Source organism: Zosterops lateralis (genome assembly GCF_965231275.1).
Source record: "Zosterops lateralis genome assembly, chromosome: 1".
In the NCBI taxonomy this organism is placed as follows: domain Eukaryota; kingdom Metazoa; phylum Chordata; class Aves; order Passeriformes; family Zosteropidae; genus Zosterops; species Zosterops lateralis.
The window spans coordinates 24,469,265-24,494,317 of record NC_139762.1 but is presented as its reverse complement, the minus strand read 5'-3'; the positions used below and the strand labels follow the sequence as shown (position 1 = coordinate 24,494,317).

Sequence of the window (25,053 nt, the reverse complement as noted above, 5' to 3'; positions counted from 1 at the left end):
TCAACAGTGACAACTGCAGACAGCAACATCTAGTTATCAGATTCCAAGGAGAAGATAATGAACTACTCAGGTAACGGTAACTACATGACATCTGAACAGCAAAAATAAGTCCAACAAACAAAACCCCTCAAAAACAAACAACCACCCCAAACAAAAAAACCGCAACAAAAACCCCTCCAATACACAAAACAAAACAAAAAATATTAAAAAAACCAAAACAAACAACATTCCAAAACATCACAAGACTTGCTAGCCAAACTAGTTAATGATTAATAAACAAAGCTCTACTACTGAAGCAAAAAGAAACATAATGATAAGCAATCACAGCAGAGATGTCACAGACCAGGAGTGATAAACTGCTCAGGACAAAATTAATCAACCATAGCGTTAACAAGGTTTTATATAGTGAACAAAGTCATAATGACATTTTCTAAAGCCATTTTTATAGCTGCTCCATTGAATAAAAGCTGACAGCTCTAGAAGGCATTCCTTTTCATATTTACATGCTGAGTTTTCTTTAATTTTCTGAAGTTTGTAGGCCAGATAGGAACACTTAAGGGATACATATAAACTCACATGCAATATGTGACTACATCCAGGAAACTCCATGTTCTGTATAATAAGCCTAATCATGTAGTTACATATGTACATACCTAGTGCTATCTAGGTGTGTATGGCACAAGTGAAAATAAAAAAGACTGCATAAAACTTACTTGCCTAATTTTTGGGTTATATTATTCTTATAGCGCCACTGTTGTAACTTTTTTCCCTTCTTTTAAAATTAATCTTCATTCATAATACTCTGCTGATGCATATATACATGAATACAGAGCACCACCAACACTGTTTAGCTTTTTAGTAGATTTATAATAATACTATAATTTAGAATAATAGATTGTATTATTAAAATATATTTGTTTCATTAAAGACAGAAGTAAAATTTGTTGAAGAAGGAATTGACTGAGTGCAGGATCACAGAGAAGCCTGGAATTAAAGTTTGCAGAAGCCTCTTCTGTGATTTGTAAATATAACCATTTAGTCTTTCCACATCCAAAAAACGAAAAAAAAGTTGCTATAAATTCTAGCAATTTACTTCTATGTAGACATCTTAATGAAACAAGTCACATGCTCTAAGTAGTTGAAAAATCCTGTAGCTTTTCTTATGACTAAAGCCTTTTTTCCCCCTCAAGGAAGAAGAGTAATTTTCCTCTGTATGGAAAAGAGATTAAAGAGAAATTAAACCACACTTCATACTGAAAATCAAAAAGATGAAAGTAAGGATAAACCAGCCATATCTATAAGGAAGACACAATTCTTCTCAATGCTAACCTCTACAGCCAAAATCCCCTCAAAAGCCGTCTCTCTCTTTAGTGAATGTACTTAAATTACAGCACATTATTGATGTTATGTCTACAACTAAAACTCCATTTCTGGAGCTGGTAAGCACAGAAATGCACTCAAAGAAGGTGCAATCAAGGACGGTTAGTCATAATGGAGGGATCCATGCAAGCAATTTAATAGTATTAGTGCTTTACTCTGCCAAGAATATTTTCGTGATTCTGTAGATCCTCTGCATACTATTTGAACTGTAAATAAGAGGTAGACTGACTAGGCATGAATGATTAAGATTAATTTTTAAAAGTTGCCCAATTTCCAGTATGTGCTTAGACTTGCCTGGGAGAGGGATACTGCTTACATAAAACTGCTACGGTATCAAGCCTAAATTTTTTCCCACCGAGTTAAAAAAAAATAAATAAAAACCCCAACAAACCCCACACCCCTGGTGGATTTAAAACGCAAGCCTTTACAATGCATTCAAGCGCTGCAGTGACGGCGTTACCGGGCCAGGAGGGCAGGTCACCCCGCCACAGCTCCCCCGCGCTCCCGCTCGGGCACCTCACACTCTTCCCTTCTGCCTCCCCGGCAGGATTTCCCGGCTACGAACAAGGCGGGCGTGAGCCCAGCGGCGGGACCCGGCTGAGGCCAGGCCATGGGCAGTGCCAAACTTTAGGGCGGCCCGGGGTAGCCGCTATCGATGCCCCCGCCCGTCAGTCCGGGCGAGCCCCGCGCCCTCGGGGAGCCGGACCGGAGCGGCCTCTCCCCCCTCATCCCCCGGCCCGCGGCTCCCGCCACCCCCGCTCCCCGCAGCCCCCCGCACTGCCCCCGGTAACCTGCTGCTCGCTCACCTCCGGCCGCTCCCGCCTCCCCCTCTCGGCTCCCCTCGCACCGAGGCGCCCCCGGAGCCGCCTCCCGGCCCGGCCCGCCCGCGGTGCACAGCGCTACCGGCACCCCGACGTGCGGAGCCTGCGGCTTCACCAGCGCCCGGGCTCCGCTCGTCCTGCTCCCGCAGCCGCCGCCCGAGCCTCGCCCGGCGCCGCGGGCACTCACCGGCTCCTCACAGGGGCTCTCTCCGGCCCTTCCCGGCGCCTCCGCGCCCGCCGCTCAGCGCTTCCATGTGCCCGGCGGCCGCTCCCTCTCTCTGCTCTCCGCTCGGGTACGGCGCCCTCTGGAGTGCCCGCTCCAGCGGGAGCCTGGCGGGCAGCCGGGGCTGTCACTCAGCCCGCGGGGCCCCCGGCGCGGGCACGGCGCTCGGACGCCCCTTCAGCCGGCTCGCTGCCCCTTTGTTCGGCGGCGGCGCTGAAACTGACAGCTGCTGCCGGCGGCGCTCCGCGGGCCCGGGCGGCCGCTCCGCCTCGGCGCCTCCCCGCCCGCCGGCCGCGCCTCCCGCTCCCGGCCCGGCCCGCAGCCTCGGCTCGCTCCCTCTTTCCCCGCCCGCGGTCAACAACCGGCGGCGGCAGCACAAGTTCAGGCCGCCGACCCGGAAACTCATCGGCAGCCGAGGCCCGCGGGGCTCCGACGGGAAGCGGATCCACCGCGGCGGGGGAGGGAGCGGGGCGGGGCCGGGGCGGAGCAGGCCGGGAGCCGGGCCTGGGCGGCGGGCGCGGCGGGAGGATGCGGCGGGCAGGCGAAGGCAGGCGCCACCGAGGAAGGCAAGGCAGGCAGGGAGGGAGGGAGCGGGGCCGGGGCGACCTCCCTCACCCCGGGCCCGGGGCGGGCCTGGCGGCGGCGGAGGCGCTCCCGCCCCGCGGGGATTCTGCTGGAGCACCTCCCGGGGGCCGGTGCCCGGCGCTCCTGGGCGCGGCCGGGGAAGTTCGGGGGCGTTTCCCGGCTGGGCAGAGCGGGGCGGGAGGTGCCGGGGTGAGGGGCCAGAGATGCCGGGGGTGAGGGGCCGGAGATGCCGGGGTGCGGGAGATACCGGGGTGCGGGTCGGGAGATGCTGGGGGTGCGGGAGATGCCGGGCCGCCTCCCGCCCGTCGCCCTCCGGCCGTGCCCAGGCGAGGCAGCGCTGCGGGGCTTCCGATGTCCCCGGCCTCCCTCCTCCCTGGCGGGGGTGGTGCCGCCCTCCGCCTCGTCCCGGCGGGTTGTGCGGGGGGCGGGAAGGGTCGGTGCTGGAAGAAGCCTGGGTGCGGCGTGTGCCTTAGACCGGTAGCCTTCGGAATGGGGCCGCCCGGAATTGTTAGCACCTGAGTTTGGTCAGAATCAGTTCGTGGTGGTGTCTTCTGAAGCTGGCTGTGTTTATTGTCACGTTCTTACAGCCCCACCCTTCTTCATTTTTGTTTTCTGGAGTCGTATTGCAAGTCTCAGCGCTGTTGGTTTCATGCTCATTCTGCACTGGATTTAGTGCAGAGCAGTGGCAGAGGGAGTTCACCCTCTGCTTATTCAGCTGTCGCACCACCTGTCATCCAGGTGACCCGGCCGTACCAGTGCAGGTCCTTCCACACGAGCCTATGACCCAAGCCCTGTGTATCCAAGCACGTGTAAGGAAACCCAAGGAGCAGGCCTTTCCTAGCTGTGCATAAGGGATGGTTGTTCCTTTTTCCTTCTAAAATTGTTAATATCCTGAAGTATGAGTTCTCATAAGTCAGCATGTTGCTTTTTAAATGTTTTTTAGATGCTACTGTAATGCAAATCATTAGCTGTTTCTCTTCAGATATTATACTGCTCACATAACATCATTAAATCCTCTAACTAATGTATTTATCTTAACTGATGGTGATAGCCATGCTGTTATTTATGTTGAGGTTTTTCGTTATCTTTTCAGGTAGTCTTGATCCCAGGAAAAATACTGGACTAAGGGCACAGGAACCTGAAGACCTCTGTTTCTTCTAGAAGAGGTGGAGAAGCTAGAAACACTAACATTTAAAATATCTGGAGGAATTAATCTGCAAAAAGCATGTGCTTACTGATGCTATGGAATGAAAGGGTGTTCATTTGCAGATGAAGAAAATGATCAGCTGGAAGGTGGAAATGGTCAGACATAACCTTCTTCCTGGAAGCTGATATGTGATTGAGCTTTAGGAGGTTTTCCATATAATTTCCATACGATTTTGTGATTTTAGGAATTGTCACCTTGGTTTAACAGAAAGGTAAGCAAAGCTTTTTCTTAAATCTAAATGCTTCTATTCACTTTTTTCAGAAACTAAAGATACATTCCTTTAAGAAGCTCTATTTGAGTGAATTGTGCTGCACCAATTTGCAGCCCCACTGAAATAAAACTAAGAAAATTAATACATATTATAGTTTATTTTTATCAGCTTTGTTACTTGGCTGTAGGCAAGACTGTGTTCTACTTTGTGGGGGGGAGATGAAAACCACATATTTTCTTGAAATCCATGTCGAGTTCATAGAAGTGCAGTACTTGTTACAGCACAATTTATAAATTACAGTGCTTGTCACTTCGAAATGGCTTTCCTTTTCAATTTCATATATTTTCCAGAGTTCAAAATTTCTTTGGCCTTTTGTCTGTTTTGCAAAATGTTGCAAAATGGAAGATAATTACAAAGAGGAAAAAGAAATACACTGCTTTTATTTTAAAGATGGGTTATAGAACAAATCAAATCAAATCTATGTGACATCCTATTTTCCCCTTTCATGAAAAGGAAGCAGCATTATATCAGCCATTGGCATTTCTCCAGCTAAAGAACAATAAATGAATAATACAAAGCATCAGTGGATATGAGCACTGCATCCTGAAGTTTAGTGTGCTGTTGGATTTTTTTTTTCAGCTGAACCTTTTCTTCCTGTTTATTCATTATTTCCAGTGATAAAGTAAGAAGGAGAGATGGGAAACCCAGAAAACATTGGAGATGCATATGTTGCTGTGATTCGTCCAAAAAATACTGCTAGCCTCAATTCTCGGGAATATCGAGCTAAATCCTATGAAGTAAAACTATTTATTTTCTTTATGTATTAGTTGTTTGGCTTTTTAAATACTACAGTAAATCTGTAATAATATAGCAGAAGAGAATGTAGCCTTGTCTTTTACTCTTTAGCCTGCTGCAGAGGTCATTCTGACTTCACCATTCTGCTCCTCAACATTTAGTACTTCTTGAATTTTGTTACTTTGAATTTTACAGTGTCATAATAAATAATAATAATATTTTTTAAAGTTCTGTGCTTCTTTCACCTGTGCTTAAACTTCTTTGATTTCATTATTGTTTGAAAGATTTTGCTGCTTGAAGTTCCCATTGAAGGCCAAAAGAAAAAAAGAAAGAAAGTTTTATTGGAAACTAAACTTCAAGGAGGCACTGAGATAACCCAGAGCATCTTGGATTATGTATTAGAAGCCACCAAACCAATCTCACCAGCCAATCAGGGTATTAAAGGTAAAGCCATTTTAATCCAATGTACTGTTGATAGCACTATAAAAATGTTTTTTAAATTGGCATGGCAAGGTTGTGCAAAAGCATGAAATTAGTGTAAAAAAAGAAGATATGTTTTGAGGTTCATCAAAAAACCCTAGGGCAACTATACAGCTAAAACCTTTATTTGCCTTTGTTTCTCTTTCCAGCTCTGTAAAATGCTTACTAAAAGATTGTTAATAAATGAATCTTTGTCTGTGCTGCTTCTTCACCTTGAATTTAGATTTATAGCTAAACTTCCAGTAAACCAGATCGAAGTGGCTTTTGTATCCATAATTTCAGCTAAAACTTGACTTGGACTGAAAACCTGATAGATTATAAAGTCAGTTGTTCAGAAGACATTATCTATAGGAACATACCTCTAGCATAACTCTATCACTCACAGATGGAATTTGATGAGTACATTTTTTTTCCTTGCTGTTACATAGCTGGTTTAGCAAAGAACCTCATAGTTGTGCTGACAAATTTGTTTTAGACAGCTTATTACATTTCCAGGTGTGTATAAAATAGAATGACTAAAGGACTTCTAGTCTTTGCTGTTGACTTCATTTCTGTTGTTTATGTGGTAAAATGTTGCAGGTGGCACTAACTGCAGCTGAGTGGACATAACAGAGCTCATCATGCAGCAAACACAGAATAATAGAATTAAATAGAATTAACACACATAGAGGGATGCCTTCTGAAAGCAAAAACTCTGTTCCTTGCATAGTTTGGAGAGTTTTAATTCAACTCACTCGGATGGTCCAAGCATTAATTATGCCCAGCTTAGTTTGTACACTGCTAAAATATGCAGCTGAGGTTGGAAAAGTTAAAAAGGGCTACAGTCGTATAATTTTTTCATGTTAACGGGTATACGCATATTTATGTTCTTTAGTTTTTCATATGCATTTAGATTTTCTTCATTTTCTTTAGATTACAGCTTATAGTCATAATTTTTTCTTCCTAGAAGGTGGGAAGATTGAATTTGGTAAGCTTTCAGATAGCCAATTCCAGATTTTTTCTTTGTTTTTATGATTAATTAATTGGTTTGTGGTTTGTCTGTTTTTTGTTTTTAAATAATGCACTAGGAAAGCGTGTGGTGTTAATGAAGAAGTTTCCTCTAGATGGAGAGAAGGCAGGCCAGGAGGCATCTCTTTACATTGTTCCAACTGTTGTGAAAGGTAACACTGAGCATGATTTGTGAAGCTGTACCTATTTTAGCAGAAGTTCACTTGAGGGTTTATTTTTTAATATGATGTATTTAAGTTGTATATATCTATCTCATTGATATATGATTATATGTATAATTATATATATAATATTACATATTTATATGTCATATATATGACAATATGATAATGGCTTTTTCTGTATTTAAACATTAAAAGTTGCAGGCAGATGCAAAACTCTCTGAATATTTTAAACTTTGAAGAAGTTACTTAAAATCAAGGAAGAAACCTTTGGTTTAATATATTGCCTTTGTTTTTGTAACAATAGCACATTTCTGGTTTAAGCAGTATTTGTGCATTTGGTTATATTTCAAAACACAGGCCTTAACTTGTACAGAATTTGCTGAATGCAGTTCTAAGACATCCTACTCAGTCCAGTGTTCTCTACTCAGAGAAGAATGTTTACTAAGTCTCTAAACAGTAAATAAATTCTTTAGAAAGCCAAGTAAATTACTTGTCAGGAAAGTATTTTTAAAAATATCGAAGTAAAATGTCTGTGTGCTTTTGGGGAAACGTATTCATTTTTTGCCTTACTTATAAGACTTGATAAAACCTATCAAATAGATACCATTGTGGAGTTACCAGTACAAATACATAGCCCTCCTAGTCCTGAGTCATCTTCCTTTTTTTTATGGTAATAGGATGCATTTAACATTTATTCTTTAAATGAATCTGATCACACTGATGGAGTAGTGACAGAATACATAGGGGTTTTAAGGCTAACCTGTTGGATTGTGAATTGCTATGAAAGGATTGTATGTGATTGTTATCAATTATTATTTGAAGAAAATTAAGTCACTCTAGTCTAAAGTTAGAATGTGGTCTTAATTAGGGATGTGTAACTACAAAAGATGCAGAAGGGAAAAATAAGATTCTTCTCACTGCTGTGTCTTCAGAGTATGTTTCTTTTTTAGATAATACGAAATATACATACAGTCCGGGATGCCCCGTGTTCTACTGTTTACAAGACATCATGAGAGTCTGCAGCGAATCCAGCACACACTTTGCCACGCTTACTGCAAAAATGTTAATTGCCTTGGATAAGTAAGAGATGCCATCAGAAAAAAAACAAAACATTAAAATTAAAAGTTAGATATTTTATATCAAAATATAAGTATATATTAAAAAGATAACTTGTCAGTGTAACACATAGTTTTTATAGCATTCTTGTGGTTAAAAAGGAAATCATCATGGTATTTTCTTCATGTTTATCAGAAATGCAAACCTTCACAACATATTTTTAAAAGTCTTTTTGCCAACTCAAGAATGGTGTGTTTATCTAAATCAAGGAGCTTTTTGGAAGTTCATGCTCACAGTGAATGTTTTGTAAAATCATAATGTTTAATCTTCTGTAAATGGCATAATTGTCATTTGAGTAAGAGCACTTGCCAGAGTGTAGTAAAAATAACCTTTAATTGTATACCATTAAGATTTGCATTTAAATTAAATCTCCCTGTAGAAAGGGAGTGCATCTTCCCCAGACACACAAATTTATTTGCAGTAGGGAATTAACTTTCAGAAAGGTGATTAGTTGTCTAGCCAGATTCATAGTAGTTTGAAATTTAAATACATGAACAGGTTTTTTTTGTTGTTGTTGTTGTTTTGGTGTTTGTTTTTCTGGGTTTTGGGTTTTTTTAATATACCCTTATCTAAGAAATACCAGATGCACTTAGATGTGTGTATAAACTTAGTTGCAGTGATGAAGTTAGCTGAGACCTCTGGCTAATGTAAAAGTGCTATGGGCTATTACCTAAAAGGTTCTGTGTGTAGGGTTTTTACCTTTTATTAGGAGAGTTGTAGTATTTCCATGTATACTATCATGCCAGTTAAATTTATTTGTTGTTTGCTGAATGCCTTCAAGCTCTTAAGTTCTGCTTAGAAATGTTTCAAGCCTCACAAGAGGCCTTGGAGGTATAATGGAAAATAGTTTATATATTTTATTCTCTATGTACATAATCTAGAACAATACTTCTTAAAGATTCAAACTGCCATAAGTAATTTATCTGCCAAATATTTAGAGAAAATGCCTGAAAATACCTTAGAGGGTGTTTATAGTACAATGACTACAATTTTACTGTTCTTTCTGCCAGGACCATGAGTAAGTGAAGAGAATGCTGCTTTTGCAGAACATTATAGCTTGGATCTAGGACTTAAAAATAGGCCTGAGCATATGCACTGAACTGCAGGTTATCTTCTGCCATCATTACATAGGATTCTGAGACAGACAAGATCTGAGTGGTCTGCCAGTGGATGTCCAAAGCATGTACTTAATTCTCTTTCTTCTGTATTTCCAGGCTCAATCACAGAATTTATTGTATTCCAACAAACTTGTGAGAAAGCATGTGCAGAAACCTAAATACAAACCTGGCTTTAGACCTTTAACACACCTCTTAATAAAACACTAAAACAATTTAACAATTTGGTAAAAATATATTTATCCAAAACTTGAGATGAACAGCTTGTCCTGAGCTCTGTGTTATATTCCATATATGGTAGGAAAAATGCAGCAGGTGTAGAGTACTGACTTCCCCTGGTAGCACAGAATAGAGAGCTCTAAAGCTCTTCAATAGCGTCAGTAGCAGTGCACTGAGAAGAAAATAAACTTCAGCAGAGCTTTATAAAAAGACAGGTGGTAGCCTATGTGAAAGAGACTTAGCAGTTTGGAAGCTGTACCTTCTGGTTTGTTGCCTTTTCCTGTGTTTCCCTAATGAACCATGTGAGTTGAAAAGCTAGTCAGTACAGATGTTGAAACTCACCCTTAAAGAAACTGCTTTAAGTTTCAAAATTTGTTCAGCATAGTAATGTTAATAAACTGAAAGTAAATGAAATGGTGATGTGTTGGGGTGGGTAAGTTTTGTGGTTATAACCACTGTAACTCTTAGGGTATAATTTCCTTCTCTTTGAGAGTTTGCATCTGCACAAAATTGAGCAAATACAACCATTTAACTGAGTGTGGTTAACACATTTCACATTCAGGGAGTAATTTAGTCTTATAAAATTGGCTGTGCACATTTTAATTCTTTTTTAATTCAAATGTGTGATTATCATATATGCAATCCTTAATCAAACAAAATAATGGACAGCATGACCAAAATGATCCTTTTGTACCTGAAAATTAATCACTTGCCCATTCTCTCCTGCAGGTGGTTGGATGAACGGCACACCCAGTCTCACTCTATCCCAGCTTTATTCAGACCATCTCCTCTTGAGAGAATCAAAACAAATGTAATAAACCCTGCCTATGCTATAGAACCTGGTCAAACAGAGAGTTCATTGCACATGGGTTATACTGCCCTGGAAATAAAGAGTAAAATGCTGGCATTGGAGAAAGCAGATATGTGTATCTATAATCCTTTGTTTGGATCTGACCTTCAGTATACCAATAGGGTAAGAACTATATTTTCATTTTGTATTTGTGAAACATATGTACATTTTCATTTTAAAGTTCATTCATTTATTTTATATGAATTTGTGCTCACATCAGAGTTGTTTATTTAGCAGTAAGTGTGCACTAGTTTTTCAAAACCTCACATTTGATCATAATTCTCTTTCATTATAAAATGAAATTTTATATTACTATATATAAATATATAATAATATATTACCGTCATAACTATTCAAGAGAATACCTGACTGGAATGGTGGATTGTGTAGCCAAATCTCAGTAAGATATTTTTTCAGTTGTGTTTAAATTATGTCTTCACAGGTTGACAAGGTGGTAATAAATCCATACTTTGGCCTTGGAGCCCCTGACTATTCGAAGATTCAGATTCCTAAAAGAGAAAAGTGGCAACGTAGCATGAGCAGTGTCACAGAGGACAAGTATTATTTTACATTCCTTTTTCATTAATGGATAATTAATTTTTGTTTTATTACAGTAGCACTTGGTAGACTTAGAATGAGATTCCTATTACTTTAGGCTTCACTGTATAAGTACATATTTCTATTTGAAATCTCAATATTTCTATTTGAAACACAATACTTTAGGGGGGAATCAAGAAAGGTGTAAATTATAAATATTAGAGAAGCATTTCTTACTCTAATAAATACAGCTGTGGCTTGATTTCTGCATGACAAAAACCTATTTGCATGAATACTGGCACATTTTAGCTGCATGAATTTCTCTTTTATTCTTCATGTAGATCTATGGTTAGTGCTATGTTAGTATTTTTTAAAAAGTTGATGTTCTCAACAGTTGTGATATTTCTGAACAGTGTTTTTCCTGTTTCCACTTTTAATTAATAGGGAACACCAGTGGGTAGATGATTTCCCTCTTCACCGCAGTGCTTGTGAAGGTGACTCTGATTTACTAAGCCACCTTCTGGATAAAAAGTTTTCCGTTAATCAGTTGGACAGTGACCACTGGGCACCAATCCATTATGCATGCTGGTGAGTCAAGGAGAGTTTTGCCAATCAAGTGCATTCTAGCTATCATGATTCTTTAGTGCTATCATTTATGTAATTTATCAGCCCCCAAAATATGAAATAAAAAACCCTCTAGACTTTTTATGTGTTGAATATAATAATGTTAATGTTAAGCTTCTGAAGAGAAACATTGCTTCAGGTTTTGAGATAATTTTAATTTGAATGGTTTTTGGGGAGACCAGTTGTGGAGATCATGTCATCACTTACTTATTGCCTCTCGTATCTCTCCTGACTATCTGTTCTAATTCCTGCTGGAGGCTCTGGATCTGCTTTAGCATGGTAGCTTTCACAGCCTGTATTGGCTTAAGCCTGTGAGCAGTTTTACAGCACAGCAGCAGCTGAGCTGAGCATGTTTTGGTGCTGGTCACACTTTGAGTGGGAAGCTGGACTAGGTGATTTACAGAGGTCAGCATGTCTGACTATAACTCTGTGATTTAATCTCTAAGTGCTTGAAAGCTTTCCTCAGTCATAAAAATGCTTTTCTTTTATCTTTATGGAAGTTAGTCTTTTGTATATATGATGGTCTGTATGTGTGATGGTAGGAATAACATTAAAATCAAACTTGGTTATAAAAAGCCCACAATCTTACTTGCTTTTTAGTGTTTGTCAGAAACTTTGTAAATACTCTATACATCAAATATACACAAGAGTTACCAGCTGTAAGCATGGGCGTTAAGAATCCTCTGGATCCATCTGCATGACAATCATAAGCTGAACTTTGATTCTCACACTGATTATTTTTTTCCAGACAAAGCTGGATTCTATTCTGTCATGACTGAATTGCTGCAACTACCCAAACTTAGCTAGCTTAAAGCAAGGTTCAGTTTGTCTATAATTAATCCAATCAATAGTTCCTAGACCAGTGATTACCAAAGAAGCGTCAAACTGATAGTAATTTCTACAAACTTAATTATGTTCCATTGTATATGGTGTAATTTGAAAGCTGAAAACTCTTCAGTGTGGAAAAAACCACTTCTTCATAATTAGGACCATCTGAAAAAAATGATTATATATTTGCTGTGTCTCTTCTGATTTAAACATGTCTACAGGTATGGAAAAGTTGAAGCCACTCGAATGCTGTTGGAGAAAGGGAAATGCAATCCAAATCTTTTGAATGGTCAACTTAGCTCTCCTCTTCATTTTGCTGCTGGAGGTGGACATGCTGAAATAGTACAAATTCTACTAAATCATCCAGAAATTGACAGAGTAAGTTCTGTTTGTGTATAGAAATAGTAGTTTTAGCAACAGTTTCTAGCTTGTGTATGAGAAATATTTTGGTGTCCAGATCACAATGTATAAACACAATGATCTTGTTAAGCAATTACTAAAAAATGGTTAAATATTTTTCATTATGTCTACTTTTCCCATTGTGTATCAATTAAATGTTTGAACTCTGGTATCAGGGATTTTAGTTATCTCAAAAATGTGTAAATATTTACCTGTCTCCAGTGAAATCAATATAGAATTAGTGTTTCTGTTTGTTTGTAGCACATTACAGATCAACAAGGAAGATCTCCACTGAATGTCTGTGAAGAGAACAAACAAAATGAGTGGGAAGAAGCTGCAAAACTACTGAAGGAAGCCATAAATAAACCTGTATGAGTTTATTTTCTAAATAGTTTAAAGTTTATGTTCAATTTACACATAATCTTGTAGAAGAGCTAGAGTCACTTCCGGCTTTTACAGGAAATGTGCAGCACATTGAAATTGTTCGTGTAAATATTTGCAAACTGACATTTTGTCTCTTGAAATGCTTCTGTTCTGTTTCATGGCTCAAGAAATACATGTAAGACATGTAAACATGATGCTCCGCTTTATTTGTAGGAGCATCACATCAGCCACTGATTTTGTCTATTTTTGATCATGCAACCATCAGCTTTCTTTATGCATTCTTATCTTATATGTTGATAAACAGAAGCATTCAGCTGACTAAATGTCGGCTTCTGTGAAATAGGCTTTCTTCTTCAGTTAGTCAGTGCAGGCTTCCCTGGCAGCCAGTGGAGATTTAGCCATGACAGGAAACAAAATTTATAATGCAATTCCTCTTATCCTGAAGTAGATTTAAAATTAGCTAAATGATATAAACCCACTTGTTTCTTTTCTTTGACTTCAGATGCAACGTATATCCCTGTAAGTAGGTGGTACTAAACCTGTCAGTTTTTCAAGATGTTTTAAATTATCTTCATTTCACTCTGCATGAATGATCTTCCAGAATGATTAAGGAGGGAACTGACCTTTATTTTAAGGATCTTATTATGCAGTAGATCATGTGAAGGTGTGTGGTCTAATGACTCTAAAGACTAATGGACATACTTAAGCCGATTTCTGAGTGTAATGCATGATGTTGTCACTTATTGCTATTTAATTAATACAATGTATAAACTCCCCCTATAAACTACTACAGTAGAAATGACAGTGACTACTGCAGCAAAAATAGACTGATGTTTTCCATTCCAACCTCATTTTCAATCAGTTGTCATTTTCCAAGCCATCCACCTTTTTTTTCCAGAAGTTTTTAGGAACTCAGTTCTTGATGACTTGATGACTTAGTAGATTTGAGGAAGGGAAATAACAAATTCCTGAAATGTTTTTATTCAAGCAGCTGAAACATCTAACCTTTTGCAGAAATGAAAACGAGACATTTCATTGATTTATGACTTGTGTATATATGCTTTAAGCACCTGATTTATGTTTATGTATGTCTTTCCGGAGGCATACCGTGGGCTCACATGCAATTCAGTGAAACCTATGGGAGTTCTGAAGGGGAAAATGATTTAATATTTATTAGATTTATTCAGATTATATTCAGGACCACCATAAGATTTAGTGAGATTGTATTCTTGTAGCAGGTTCTGAATAAAGGGTGGTGTTTTCCTCTAAAAATAAGTCTTTTTAGTATGGGGGGAAAATAACCTGCCAGTAATAGCAAAGTGAACATTTTGAGATATGCATAGGCAGCTGAGCCCAGATCCCTCAAGTAACTTTTAAATACCTACTTGCCTTTGAGTTCAACAGAAGTCCTCATAACAGCAGTAAGATCTTTCTTGGAGTTACTGTTGTAAAAATCACAGTGTAAGAACTTCCACAGGACATGAAACAAGCAATTTGGATAAATAATAAATATGTAGGCGTTATCCCATGTTCTTTTTCCCAACATTATAGATGTTGCTGATATATGGTAAAACTACTTTCCTCTCTAGAAACACCAACAGCAAGGGTTTTAACAAATTGTTTGTTTATTATGTTCCCATTTTTATGTAGTATGAGAAGGCACGAATTTATCGTATGGATGGGTCATACCGCTCTGTGGAGCTGAAACACGGCAACAACACAACTGTCCAGCAAATCATGGAGGGCATGCGCCTGTCCCAAGAAACTCAGCAGTACTTCACTATCTGGATCTGTTCTGAGAACCTCAGTAAGTAAAAAAGAACAATGGTTATATTGAGGTTTTATGACAGTTTGTTTCTGCTTGCCTTTAGGAAAAAGTAATGCTGTCTTAGGAGAGAGTAAGAGACATGCTCTCTGACAGGCTTTAGGGCCTGATGTCTCCAAATTGCTTTCAGAGCTGTGGAGAGCTTCTCTGTTTCAGCTTTTACTTTGGGAACCCTCAGTAGGTCTGACTGTATCACTCTGGCAACTATAATGTATTTCATCCAGGAAGATGAGGCTGTTCCAGGTTGCAGGGCACCTTGGATGTCATAGGCCTTATTAGAAGCTTATCCTGGTTTTATCTGTATTTTTCTTCCCAGAGTATCTGAATTTGGATGCATGTAGTTGTTTTTACCAATGTTTAGTCTTTTTAAAACTACTAGTTAAAGTGAGATGATTAATGTTTCTTCATAAGGTGCTTTAATCAAATGAATTTTCCTATGTTTTGCACAAAAATAATTTTTGATAAACAAGTTTTCAAATATATTTGATGGGAGAGAATTCTGATGTAAAATGTCATGTCTATATTTGTGGTATTTTATGGTATTTCTGATCTAAAGAAAAAAGATATTATAGTTTTTATTTGAGATATATAGCAGAAGATAAATAGAAGCCCAGAAGAATCAAAGAGTGTGGTTGGGTATTTTCAGATAATGTGGTCAAGAGTACTGCTGCAACAGGATAGCTATGGGACATTTCAAAGCTTAGTTCAGGTCTGGTAGGATACTATGTTGATAGTGTCATTAACACAGAAGCCTTGCATTTAAAATTTTATTTACTGTTGCCAAGGCTCCACTACAGTGGCATTGTTACTTTTTTCTTTTTTTTTTTTTTAAGTAGGAATTATTGCAGGAAATCTTTTTTTTATTTTTCTTTAATCTTTTTCTTCCAGTGTCATACCATTGGCCTTTTTACTTTGCTGTATGCCACATGACAACTGTAACCCTCAGCTAAACATAGATGTTAATGAGAAGAAAAGGAAGTGTTTGAGGGTTAAAGTGTTGCTGCTTTTGCCTTTTCTAAATATGTATGTAATGTTTTCCTAGAATCATTGAGGTATTATGCTTGCATTTGGAGGGAAGAGCTCACTGATCCATTGTTTGCGTAAAAGCAAGTAATTCTCTAGATATTTAGCCTAGATTTGAAATTGAGCTCCTGATTTATGGCTTGAAACAACTAATGGACAAGTTTCATTATAAAGTATGTTGCAGTTTGTGTTCTTTGGTTTCTTGCCTGTAGGACAGATGATGCTTTTCTGTGTTTGAATGTAAGATGGATAAGTTAAATGAACAGATTGTTCTCAGTGAAAGACGTTGTCCTATAACATATCTATATAAGTTTTCCATATAATGTGAAATGCCACAGTGTGAAAGCCAGAGCAGAGAGGATGAGGCAGATACAGCCTCCTAGAACCTCACTCCTAGAAAAAGCCAAGCAATAATTCAAGGACAGGCAGGGTGACTAAGCAAAGGTACAGACTAGTATGTAGTAGGACTGTAGTTGAAAGTTCAGTATCAATTTCTCAGCTCTCATATACATAGGAGAACATGAAATATTGACTTTTGCCTGTTAAGAATCAAGACATTTTATAGATTAAAATGAAGAATGTCTATTCTGAAAAGTTTATGGTTTACATATATATGCAAAAACAGCAAATAAGATCAATTATATCTATATTTTTCTGTCACAAAGAAGATTATTGGACTTTGTATTACTGCCATAATAATAGAGACAACAGTCTCTCATGTTTTATTATTGTGTTTTTAAGACCAGTCTTGGTACTCCATTGAATTTTTAAATAGCACTTCACTCCTGAGAAACTGAAAATAATGAAGTTTCAACACTATTGCATTTAACAAATTGATGCTAAGAGTTTTGTCAATAAATCCATATTTTCAAAACCTTTTCTATACAGCAGTTTAGAAAACATAGGGAAAGTGTTTGTTAATGAGTCCTCAATTTCAGATACTCTGGGTTTGGTGCAGCATTTAATCATTTATGTGTGTGTGTATGTGCTGGATTATTCTGCCTGTTTATTTAGAAACAAACCTGTTATTTTTCAGGTCTCCAGCTGAAGCCATATCACAAGCCTTTGCAGCATATTCGAGACTGGCCTGAAATATTCACTGAACTGACAAACTTGGATCCTCAAAGGGAAACTTCACAGCTTTTTCTGAGAAGGGATGTGAGACTTCCACTGGAAATAGAAAAAAAGGTCAGCACTTGGAAGTGAATGAAATTATGGTCAGACTCAGAACACTTTGACTGTCAGCACTCTGTGTGTATAGTGACTGTAGTAATTTCCAAACTTACTTAAACCTGACACCTCCTTTTCTGTAATGGTTTGAGTCTTTACATTCTTCCCTCCCTCTCTCTTGCCTTCCTGTCATCTCTTTGTTCTCTCTTTCTCACCCTCTCCGTTGGGTTTATCCAATGTCTCCATTTGTCAGTCTCTGTCTAACAAACAGCTAAAAACAACCTGCCTGATTTTCTTCTTTGTGCTTTTGTTTTTCAGTTATTTAATTGGTGAATTTCAATGGGATTATTCAAACATATGACTGAAAATGAATTCATGGGGGGGAAAATCCACAGATACTAGTATTTTTGGGAACCTTTTTGATTGGGCATGGTGTGCCTAGCTGCCTTTCATTTGTGTTAAATCAGTTAAGTGTTGAAGTAAGTCAATGAAAAGCAATGCTTCTGTTACAAAGTACCACTAAAATATATACTTCAGTCAGGATCACACCTTTTTCTTCTGTCTCTGAATCAGTGAGAAATGGTATTTATAGTTTCTGAGCTTATTTTCCTTTTTACAAAGAAATCATATTATTTAAATCTTTTTAACAGATTGAAGATCCACTGGCTATTCTTATACTTTTTGATGAGGCCAGATATAATTTACTCAAAGGTTTCTATACATCACCTGATGCAAAGCTGATTACACTGGCAAGTCTGCTTCTACAAATAGTTTATGGAAATTATGAGAGCAAGAAACATAAACAGGGCTTTCTAAAGTAAGTATGTGCTTAAAACTTAAAATTATGGGTTAGATTAAGTATTTTTAGATAGCACTTACTATGGAACCTTCAAACTTTAGGCATGATATATTTGTTGGTTTTATCACTGAGTTATAGTTCAGAGTAATCACATAACCCTTGTAGCATTAATAGAAGTTGGATATCGTGTGTGAAAATATATTAATCTTAATTATTGCAGTCCTAGACAGAGGGGTTGAGGTTCTGTAGTGTGTAAAATCTGTCCTGAGTTACAGTAATACCAAAATAAACAACAGTATTTATTTGAAGGGTTCTGAAAGGACTGAGGGTTTGAGCAATGTTGAAGAAACATCTTACTATGGCAGATAGACCAATGTCTGGGATGACTTTCCCTCTTTGGACAGACCCTGCTGTCGGCAATACTGTTTCTCTTCTGTCATTTGTAGGAGAAATGCTGTACTAAATTGGTCAAACCCATAGCACCAGTAGGGCTCAGCCAGATGGTATTTTTCTCTCCCCTTCCCTCTGCATGCCAGCACAACAGTAGCTGAGCTATTTTGGGATAGCTTTTTCTTCCCACATACATTTCTACAGCAGTAGAAGCCCATGAAGATTCCAGTTCTCTACTGTGTGCACCTTCACCCCCTGTCATCTCCACCTCACTTCATTCATGGAACAGCAGCTGTGCTGTTCTGGAATGCTGCTGTGCTTCTCATCTTCTATTCACAGCATCAGCTGAGCTGCCTTGGCCTGGCAGGTTTTTGCAAGTATTGTTCTGCAGTTGCACAGCCAGTGGATGGAGCATCAGGAGACTGGGGCTTAAGTGGGACTGCCCTCCTGTACAAGTGGGCAGTTCAGTGCAGCTGAGTTTTGTATGAAACTACTCCCTGCTGACTCCTAGCAGCTGCAGGGTGGTGTTTCTCTCTTCCCTGAGGCGTATCCGTGTTTCTCTCTTCCCTGAAGCATATCCATACTGTGGTTCCAAGTTCATCCTGCTCAATGGACATGTTCGGCTCTACAGACAGGACTACCTGCAAAGATAGTTTAGGCTAGATAAAAAGCCGTTTGGACATGCTTTCCATCCATATTCACGTAGTTCTTTTTCCTGTAGATAAGGAGTTTCATAATCAGTTTTTTCCTTTTGTAGTTGACATAAATGTTCACTAAAACAGTGGTAATTCCAAAAATATATCCAGGGTGTTGTTTGTATGAGAGTATCCTTGACCTTAAAGATCTGATGCACTGTCCTGTGCAGGGTTTTTGCCTGGTAGATCATATGCCAAATACAGTTTAAATAGATTACATCACTAGGTCTTGAGATTGTCCTAATTGTACATAAAAGCAAACTAGTAAAGGCTTGCCTTCTGCCTTTCAGTGTTTTTTGTTTCCTGCATTTTGGGCTTTTTAAAAAAGGCAGTTGATGTAACTAGCTTCTCTTTCATGTCATGTAATATGTAACTTTAATGTGGAGATTCATTGGGCTGAGTCCTTGGTAGTGCTGACTACAGGAGTGGAAGGAAGAGTATCTACAATCTGTCATATTTTTCATTAACTGAGAATTGCACTGTTTCTGGGGAAACCATCTCATCTGATGAGGCAAGATGGAGTAGGAGCTGACTGTCTAGCTCAGTATGTGACTTGAAGGTACACTGTAGCAGACATTGTTCTTTTTTCTTACTTTGTTTAGTGAAGAAAAACTTTGTTCCTCTTTTTCTCTTAGTGAAGAAAATCTTAAATCTATTGTACCAATAACTAAACTAAAAAGCAAAGCTCCTCATTGGACAAACAGGATACTTCATGAATACAAGGTAAGATAAATAAGCAGGTAGTAGAAAAACCTGTTCTTAAACCTGTTTTGACTGGTTGTCAATTAATGAACAGAATTACTGGTATAAAAAGCTAAAAATGTGTATGTTCTGAATTTTTGGGATGGGTTGTTGGAATATATTTCTTGCACAGTTACAGATCTCTTTGTTAGAAGTAAATATGTTTGTTATCTGTTCATTTACCTTCAGTGTTAGCTGTGTATTGGGTACACTTCCAATTCAGGCATAGGTGTGAAAAAATCTACTCTGATTTAAATTTCCATGTCTGCTTGTAGCAATACATCCCCAAAGTCCTTTTTGCCAGTGTAACTTGTATTTTGGGGATCTGGTAGTGCTGCTGATGTGCATGTGCACACCCATACACACACAAACTCCTTTAATTAGAGCAGTTAATTGAGCAAAAAATTTAAAATTTTTGGACTTGGGCTTTTTGTGTAAGAACGCATCTTAACTGAGGGCTGTGGGTCCCAAATGAGATCAGATTAAATTTGTGGTCTTCACAAGTAATTGTGGAAAAAATGAGGTGTGTCAGAAAGAGAACTGTACCAGCTGATGTGCATCACTAAAGGAAACACATATGTGATAAATGCACATATATGATGTGTATAACTGCCAGGAAATGCTGCAGAGGCTCCATGGGAATGTTTTCAAACCTTGCGTCTCTTTCTGAGATGAGATTACTCAGTCATAAATTTTCTTTTGGTGCCCACACCTTTTTTGTCAGAAATTAGCAGATCATTCCTATTATTTCTAATAGAGATGAAGGAGGGGGTGATGGTGGTCTAAGACTATGCTGTAGTCTCTACTCTGTCATCAAATTATATGTAAGAATAAGCACAGCTTTCTTGACTTCTGCTTTTGGGACATTATTTTGGGGTGTGGGGCATGGGGGGAAAGGGAAAACATTTGCAATCTTTTGTTCTGAAGATTTTACCTGTTAGAAATGACTGTGTAGAATTCAGGTAAGCTGTAAGGCAGGATGTGGATCCAGAGAGGTTGATCCTGTCCATCATGCCCACAGTCATGGCCCCTAACTGTTGAAGATTTGTGTTCTCCCTCATGTCTGTGCCTTCTGGTCTTGTCCACGGCCCAACCAATTTTTTATTTGTTAGAGTGGTTGTTATCATTCTGGTTTGAGGAGCACTCCAGTGACAGTTTGTTCTGACTGCTGCACTCTACTGAAGAGGAAGGAACAGAAGCCTGTCTCATTCTGAATGAAGGCTCCACTAATGAAAAGAGATCTGCACTTTTTTGCTTAGAAAAGAAAAAACAATCCATGTTTTTGGAAGGAGGTACTTGCTCATCTTACCATGTCTCACTGGATTGGAACCCTTAAAGGAGAAAGAATACATAGTTTTAAGGATTTTGATGCATTTAGTATCAGATGGGTGCACAGATGTTGATCCCAAGTCCCAATTACTTCTGAGAGAGGCAAAGCTGTGGGGCCCTTCAGAGGTTGTGTGTCTGTGCTCAGATTTCCAAGGCTCCTGTCGGTATCTGGGTTTTGCCTCCATCTCTTCTAGCACTTGAGCCTTTGCATGGCTCCAAGGTTTAATTTAGCTGTAGGAGGATGGTTGATGGGAAGGCACTTCAGAAATACGCATTTAGTAGGGATTGCACTGAACAGTGGACTTTCTTCAAACAATCACAGCTGTCTGGAAGGACTTGTTGATTGCCATTGTTTCTGTTTTTTTTTTTTTTTTTTAGAATCTCAGTACCAGTGAAGGCGTCAGTAAGGAGATGCATCACCTTCAGCGCATGTTCTTGCAGAATTGCTGGGAAATTCCTACTTATGGAGCAGCTTTTTTCACGGGACAGATATTCACCAAAGCAAGTTCAAGTAGCCATAAAGTCATCAAAGTGTATGTAGGAGTAAATGTAAAAGGGCTGCACCTCCTCAACATGGAAACAAAGGTCAGCTTAAGTGAACTGCCAGTGATAACTATAAAACTTAATTCTCTTCTCTTAAAATCTTTGTGCTAGAGGTAATTTCACATCCAACTGTTGAGTTAAACTTGGGTGAAAATTTCCAAGATTTTAAGGTCTTTATAAGTCACTAACAAAGTCTTGTATTTTTTCACTTTACTACTTTATGAACTACATCTGTGTCGTGGAATGTAGTGGTTTAAGTCTGAATCCTGTCTTTGTGAATGAAGGGAAGTTCAGTTTGCAAGTATGGAGGATATTTTCTGAGTGACAGTTTCCTACATTTGATCATAGGCTTTACTCCTCAGCCTAAAGTACGGTTGCTTTATGTGGCAGTTGGGAGATGGAGATACGTGTTTCCAAATCCACAGTCTGGAAAACAAAATGAGCTTTATTGTGCATACCAAACAGGTAAGCACTGTCATTTTGCATCCTTTACATTCAATTATTTTTTTCCTAAATTAGATTCATGAGCCTCTTTTCTCTTGAGATTGACCACCCATGCACAGTATAAAAAAAGCCCTAAGCCAAGCCCTCACAAAAGTGATTTTAAAACTTTATTATTAATATTTCAGGATGTTTGCTTGTTTTCATAGCATGTGAAGCCTTCTGTGAAGAATTCAAAATACATAAAATGCATCTATAATCATTAGGATAAACCTTCCGTTTAATTGAAACTGTTTCTTGCATATGCCCAATCCCTCATTCTCTTAGATTAATTCCAAATGTAATGAGATGCAGAGAGCTGGAGCCAGTAACTTTGTGATTGAAAGTAATTGAGTTTGATATTGGATAAAGCTGAGAATTGCTTTTGTCATGTACTTGATTGTCATAGTTCTGCAATGCTGATAGAATTAATTGCATCCCTTTACACAGGCAGGACTCGTTGTAAAACTCCTGATGAAATTAAATGGCCAGCTAATGCCTACTGAAAGAAATGAGTGATGGAAATGAACAATAGTTATGAGATGGCACCTGACAGCTGAGCAAAAAACAACTTGTTCCTCCTCGTAACAGGACTTCCATGTACATGAATTTTACACAATAGAAAAGTCAATTTGTACAGTTTTTTTAACTTTGTACAGAAGCTGCATGGTTTATTTTTTTAAAAGAACTATACAACATATCTATTATTTTTATAAATATTTTTGTGTTTCATATATTAACTATTGTAGGGCTTGAGCTTAACCAATAAAGGTGATAAAATCTAAATGGTTTACCAAGTTCGATGAGCATGACTCCAGTGAAGCTTTTGTTCCCAGAGAAATATGGGACTACGAGTGCCATTAAGCAAGTCTCAGTTAACCTATTTACCTTTCACATCATTGCGTGGAACATCAAGGAGGTGGTATACGTGGCAGTATTTTGTAGACACCCTGTATTTTTAAGATAATATTGATAAATATGCTTAAAAGACCAGTTAGACCAGTTAGACCTTTGAGCAACTACTTTTGATAAGCTCTTGTTTTTTATTTGGTTTCTGATGAACATTTTAGCTCTCTTTATTTTTACTCTTAACTTTCTCGTACTTTGTATTCATATTTATTCTAAAATACTGCATGAGGATGCCAAAAGGGAAATACTTTAAATCATTCAGAAGCCATATTGAATGTTTAGCATGCTTGTTTTGTAAAATGGATTTTTACTTTTGCTGTGCAATATAAAATGTATGTATGGAGGAGAGGGAGACAGGGATTTACAGATGAACCTTACTCAGAGGACTTCAGGAAGTTTTATAAATCCTACCCTGGATTACAACACATATGCAGTAACAAAAGCTCATACAAGAGGTACTAAGTTATTTCTCTTAAATTAATTTTCCTACTGATTAATTCAGTTTCTTCAGGCTAAGAGCAGTGCAGGATGCAGGAATGAAAATGACAAAGAAGTAAGATATCAGTTTGTAAGCATTCTGCCTGCTCTTTGTAGAGTCAGGGTTGGGGCTCAACAAGTTGGGTCCCAAGTGTAAGGTGGGATCCTATGCAGTCTGAAACATATCCTTGTACATTAAAATAGTATCTGTAACACAAATCTTTGAAGTTTCTGGTTGTATTTCAGGGTTTTAAGTGCACTTGACTATTTCTTCCGTGTAAACTGCATGCTAAAACAGTGTGCAATATTTTGTAAAAAAAAAAGCTTTTATAAAAAAATAAAAATTAGCACTTGCCTCTAAGTTTTCAAATAAAAGCTAAAATGAATGTGAAGAACTGTGCTGTTGTATAGTAACTTAACTCATACCTTACTAGTAACTGCAGTTTAAGAAATTAAAGTAGTAAGCTGTTAAAAAGTGAACAGGAGACTTGTATTTTGTATTCTTCTTAGCAAGCTGTACTTTTCTACTTAAACTTCACAGGCCTAAATAACAGTAAATTTTCATGGATTGTTATGCTTTATTTAAGGTAAATAATCCAACAGTCAGGTCCTTCATTGTACATTCCTGCTATCACTTGGCACTGGTATCAGAAATACATTTCTCTACATAGCACTTTCTTAGAAAGAGGATAATGTTAAGAAGGTGTGTCAGTTGCCTATATAACTATACTATCAATATGCCTTATTGCTGTATAGTCCTTTCTGCTAAATTCTTATTCATTACTACCTAATAAATTGTTTGCAACAAGTCATATTTGGTGTTTCTATTTTTGTAGCCAGCATGAAGGTGCCATCAAATGTTACACCAAGCAGGTGTTATTACCAAAGAGCAGTAGTTTGTAACAGGCTCATCTTTGTAAGGTATAGAAGAACAGCATCAGAGAGGAGCAGAGGGACAGTCCCACGATGGCTCTAAATTAAGGTAGTGCACCTTGAAAGCTGCTCAGGAATTTACCAGGTAAATGGGAAACTGTTCATCATGGCAAGGCAAAGGTTTGCAGATGTTGCACATCAGTGCAGCCACTGAGCAGCAAGAGCCCAACTCTGCAGTCCCAGAGGCTTCTGGCACCTGGGTATATAGGAGCTCATGCGGCCCTGCTGGGCCAAAACGGGTGTGTGCTCTCCTTTCATCTGGAAGTGGGGAAATTAAAGATGGGAACAGGGAGAAATCCAACACCACTGAGACAGACCATTCATAACAACCCTCATATCAAACAAAAAAATTAATGAAAATGAGCTGCAAGATGAGCAAAGCTGACACTTGCGCCTTTGTAAACATGAGATGCCCAGCTCACCACCTATAGTCCATCTAACAAGCACTTTCTTAAAAGGCGAGAACCTGTACAGCTGCCAAAAGCAAAGGTTTGAGTAGACCACTCAGCCACGTCCTGTATGGCAAAAGAGTAACTGAGAACTTAAAACTGTGAAAAACAGGCACAGTTTTACCAAGTGGAATAACTGACCCTCCTGGCCTCAGTGAGCAGCTTGTTCAAGGGGGAAGCCTCGGTCCTGGGGCAATGTCCTGCTGCTGCTGCTGCTTGGCACAGGGAACAATTGCTCCAGGGAGGTGGGGCTTTCCCAACCACGGTCAGCTTACAGCTGGATGCACTTTAAAGCTGGGCCATTGACTGAAAAAAGAAACACAGGTTCAACAGAAACAACATAC

The 25,053-nt window shown here is 38.9% G+C and overlaps 2 protein-coding genes across 7 annotated transcripts in view; one reads left to right on the top strand and one right to left on the bottom strand.

Annotated features, from left to right (window-relative positions):
• Positions 1-2,513, bottom strand: part of ANKIB1 (ankyrin repeat and IBR domain containing 1) — an 86,997-nt gene extending 84,484 nt beyond the window's left edge. For 3 of the 4 annotated variants that reach the window (XM_083870636.1, XM_083870639.1, XM_083870638.1), the window contains exon 1: positions 2,389-2,513. The gene's annotated coding sequence lies outside the window, so the exon portion shown is untranslated. The remainder of the gene's footprint in view (positions 1-2,388) is intronic. The other variant, XM_083870637.1, reaches the window with a different exon arrangement.
• A 398-nt stretch (positions 2,514-2,911) lies between these two features.
• Positions 2,912-24,127, top strand: KRIT1 (KRIT1 ankyrin repeat containing). Of its 3 annotated transcripts, none has more exons than XM_083865123.1 (18): positions 2,912-2,990; positions 4,103-4,427; positions 5,103-5,224; positions 5,507-5,666; positions 6,770-6,862; positions 7,825-7,954; positions 10,054-10,297; positions 10,617-10,732; positions 11,156-11,299; positions 12,385-12,541; positions 12,824-12,931; positions 14,597-14,753; positions 16,831-16,982; positions 17,615-17,781; positions 19,484-19,571; positions 21,297-21,503; positions 21,810-21,926; positions 22,392-24,127. In XM_083865123.1, the coding sequence occupies exons 3-18, from the start codon at positions 5,123-5,125 to the stop codon at positions 22,458-22,460; spliced, it is 2,211 nt and encodes a 736-aa protein (XP_083721249.1). In that variant the 5' UTR covers positions 2,912-2,990; positions 4,103-4,427; positions 5,103-5,122; the 3' UTR covers positions 22,461-24,127. The 3 variants fall into 3 exon arrangements, with proteins under 3 accessions (XP_083721249.1, XP_083721250.1, XP_083721251.1); XM_083865124.1 differs by having other exon boundaries at positions 5,067-5,224; XM_083865125.1 differs by lacking the exon at positions 5,103-5,224.
• Positions 24,128-25,053: the final 926 nt, after the last annotated feature.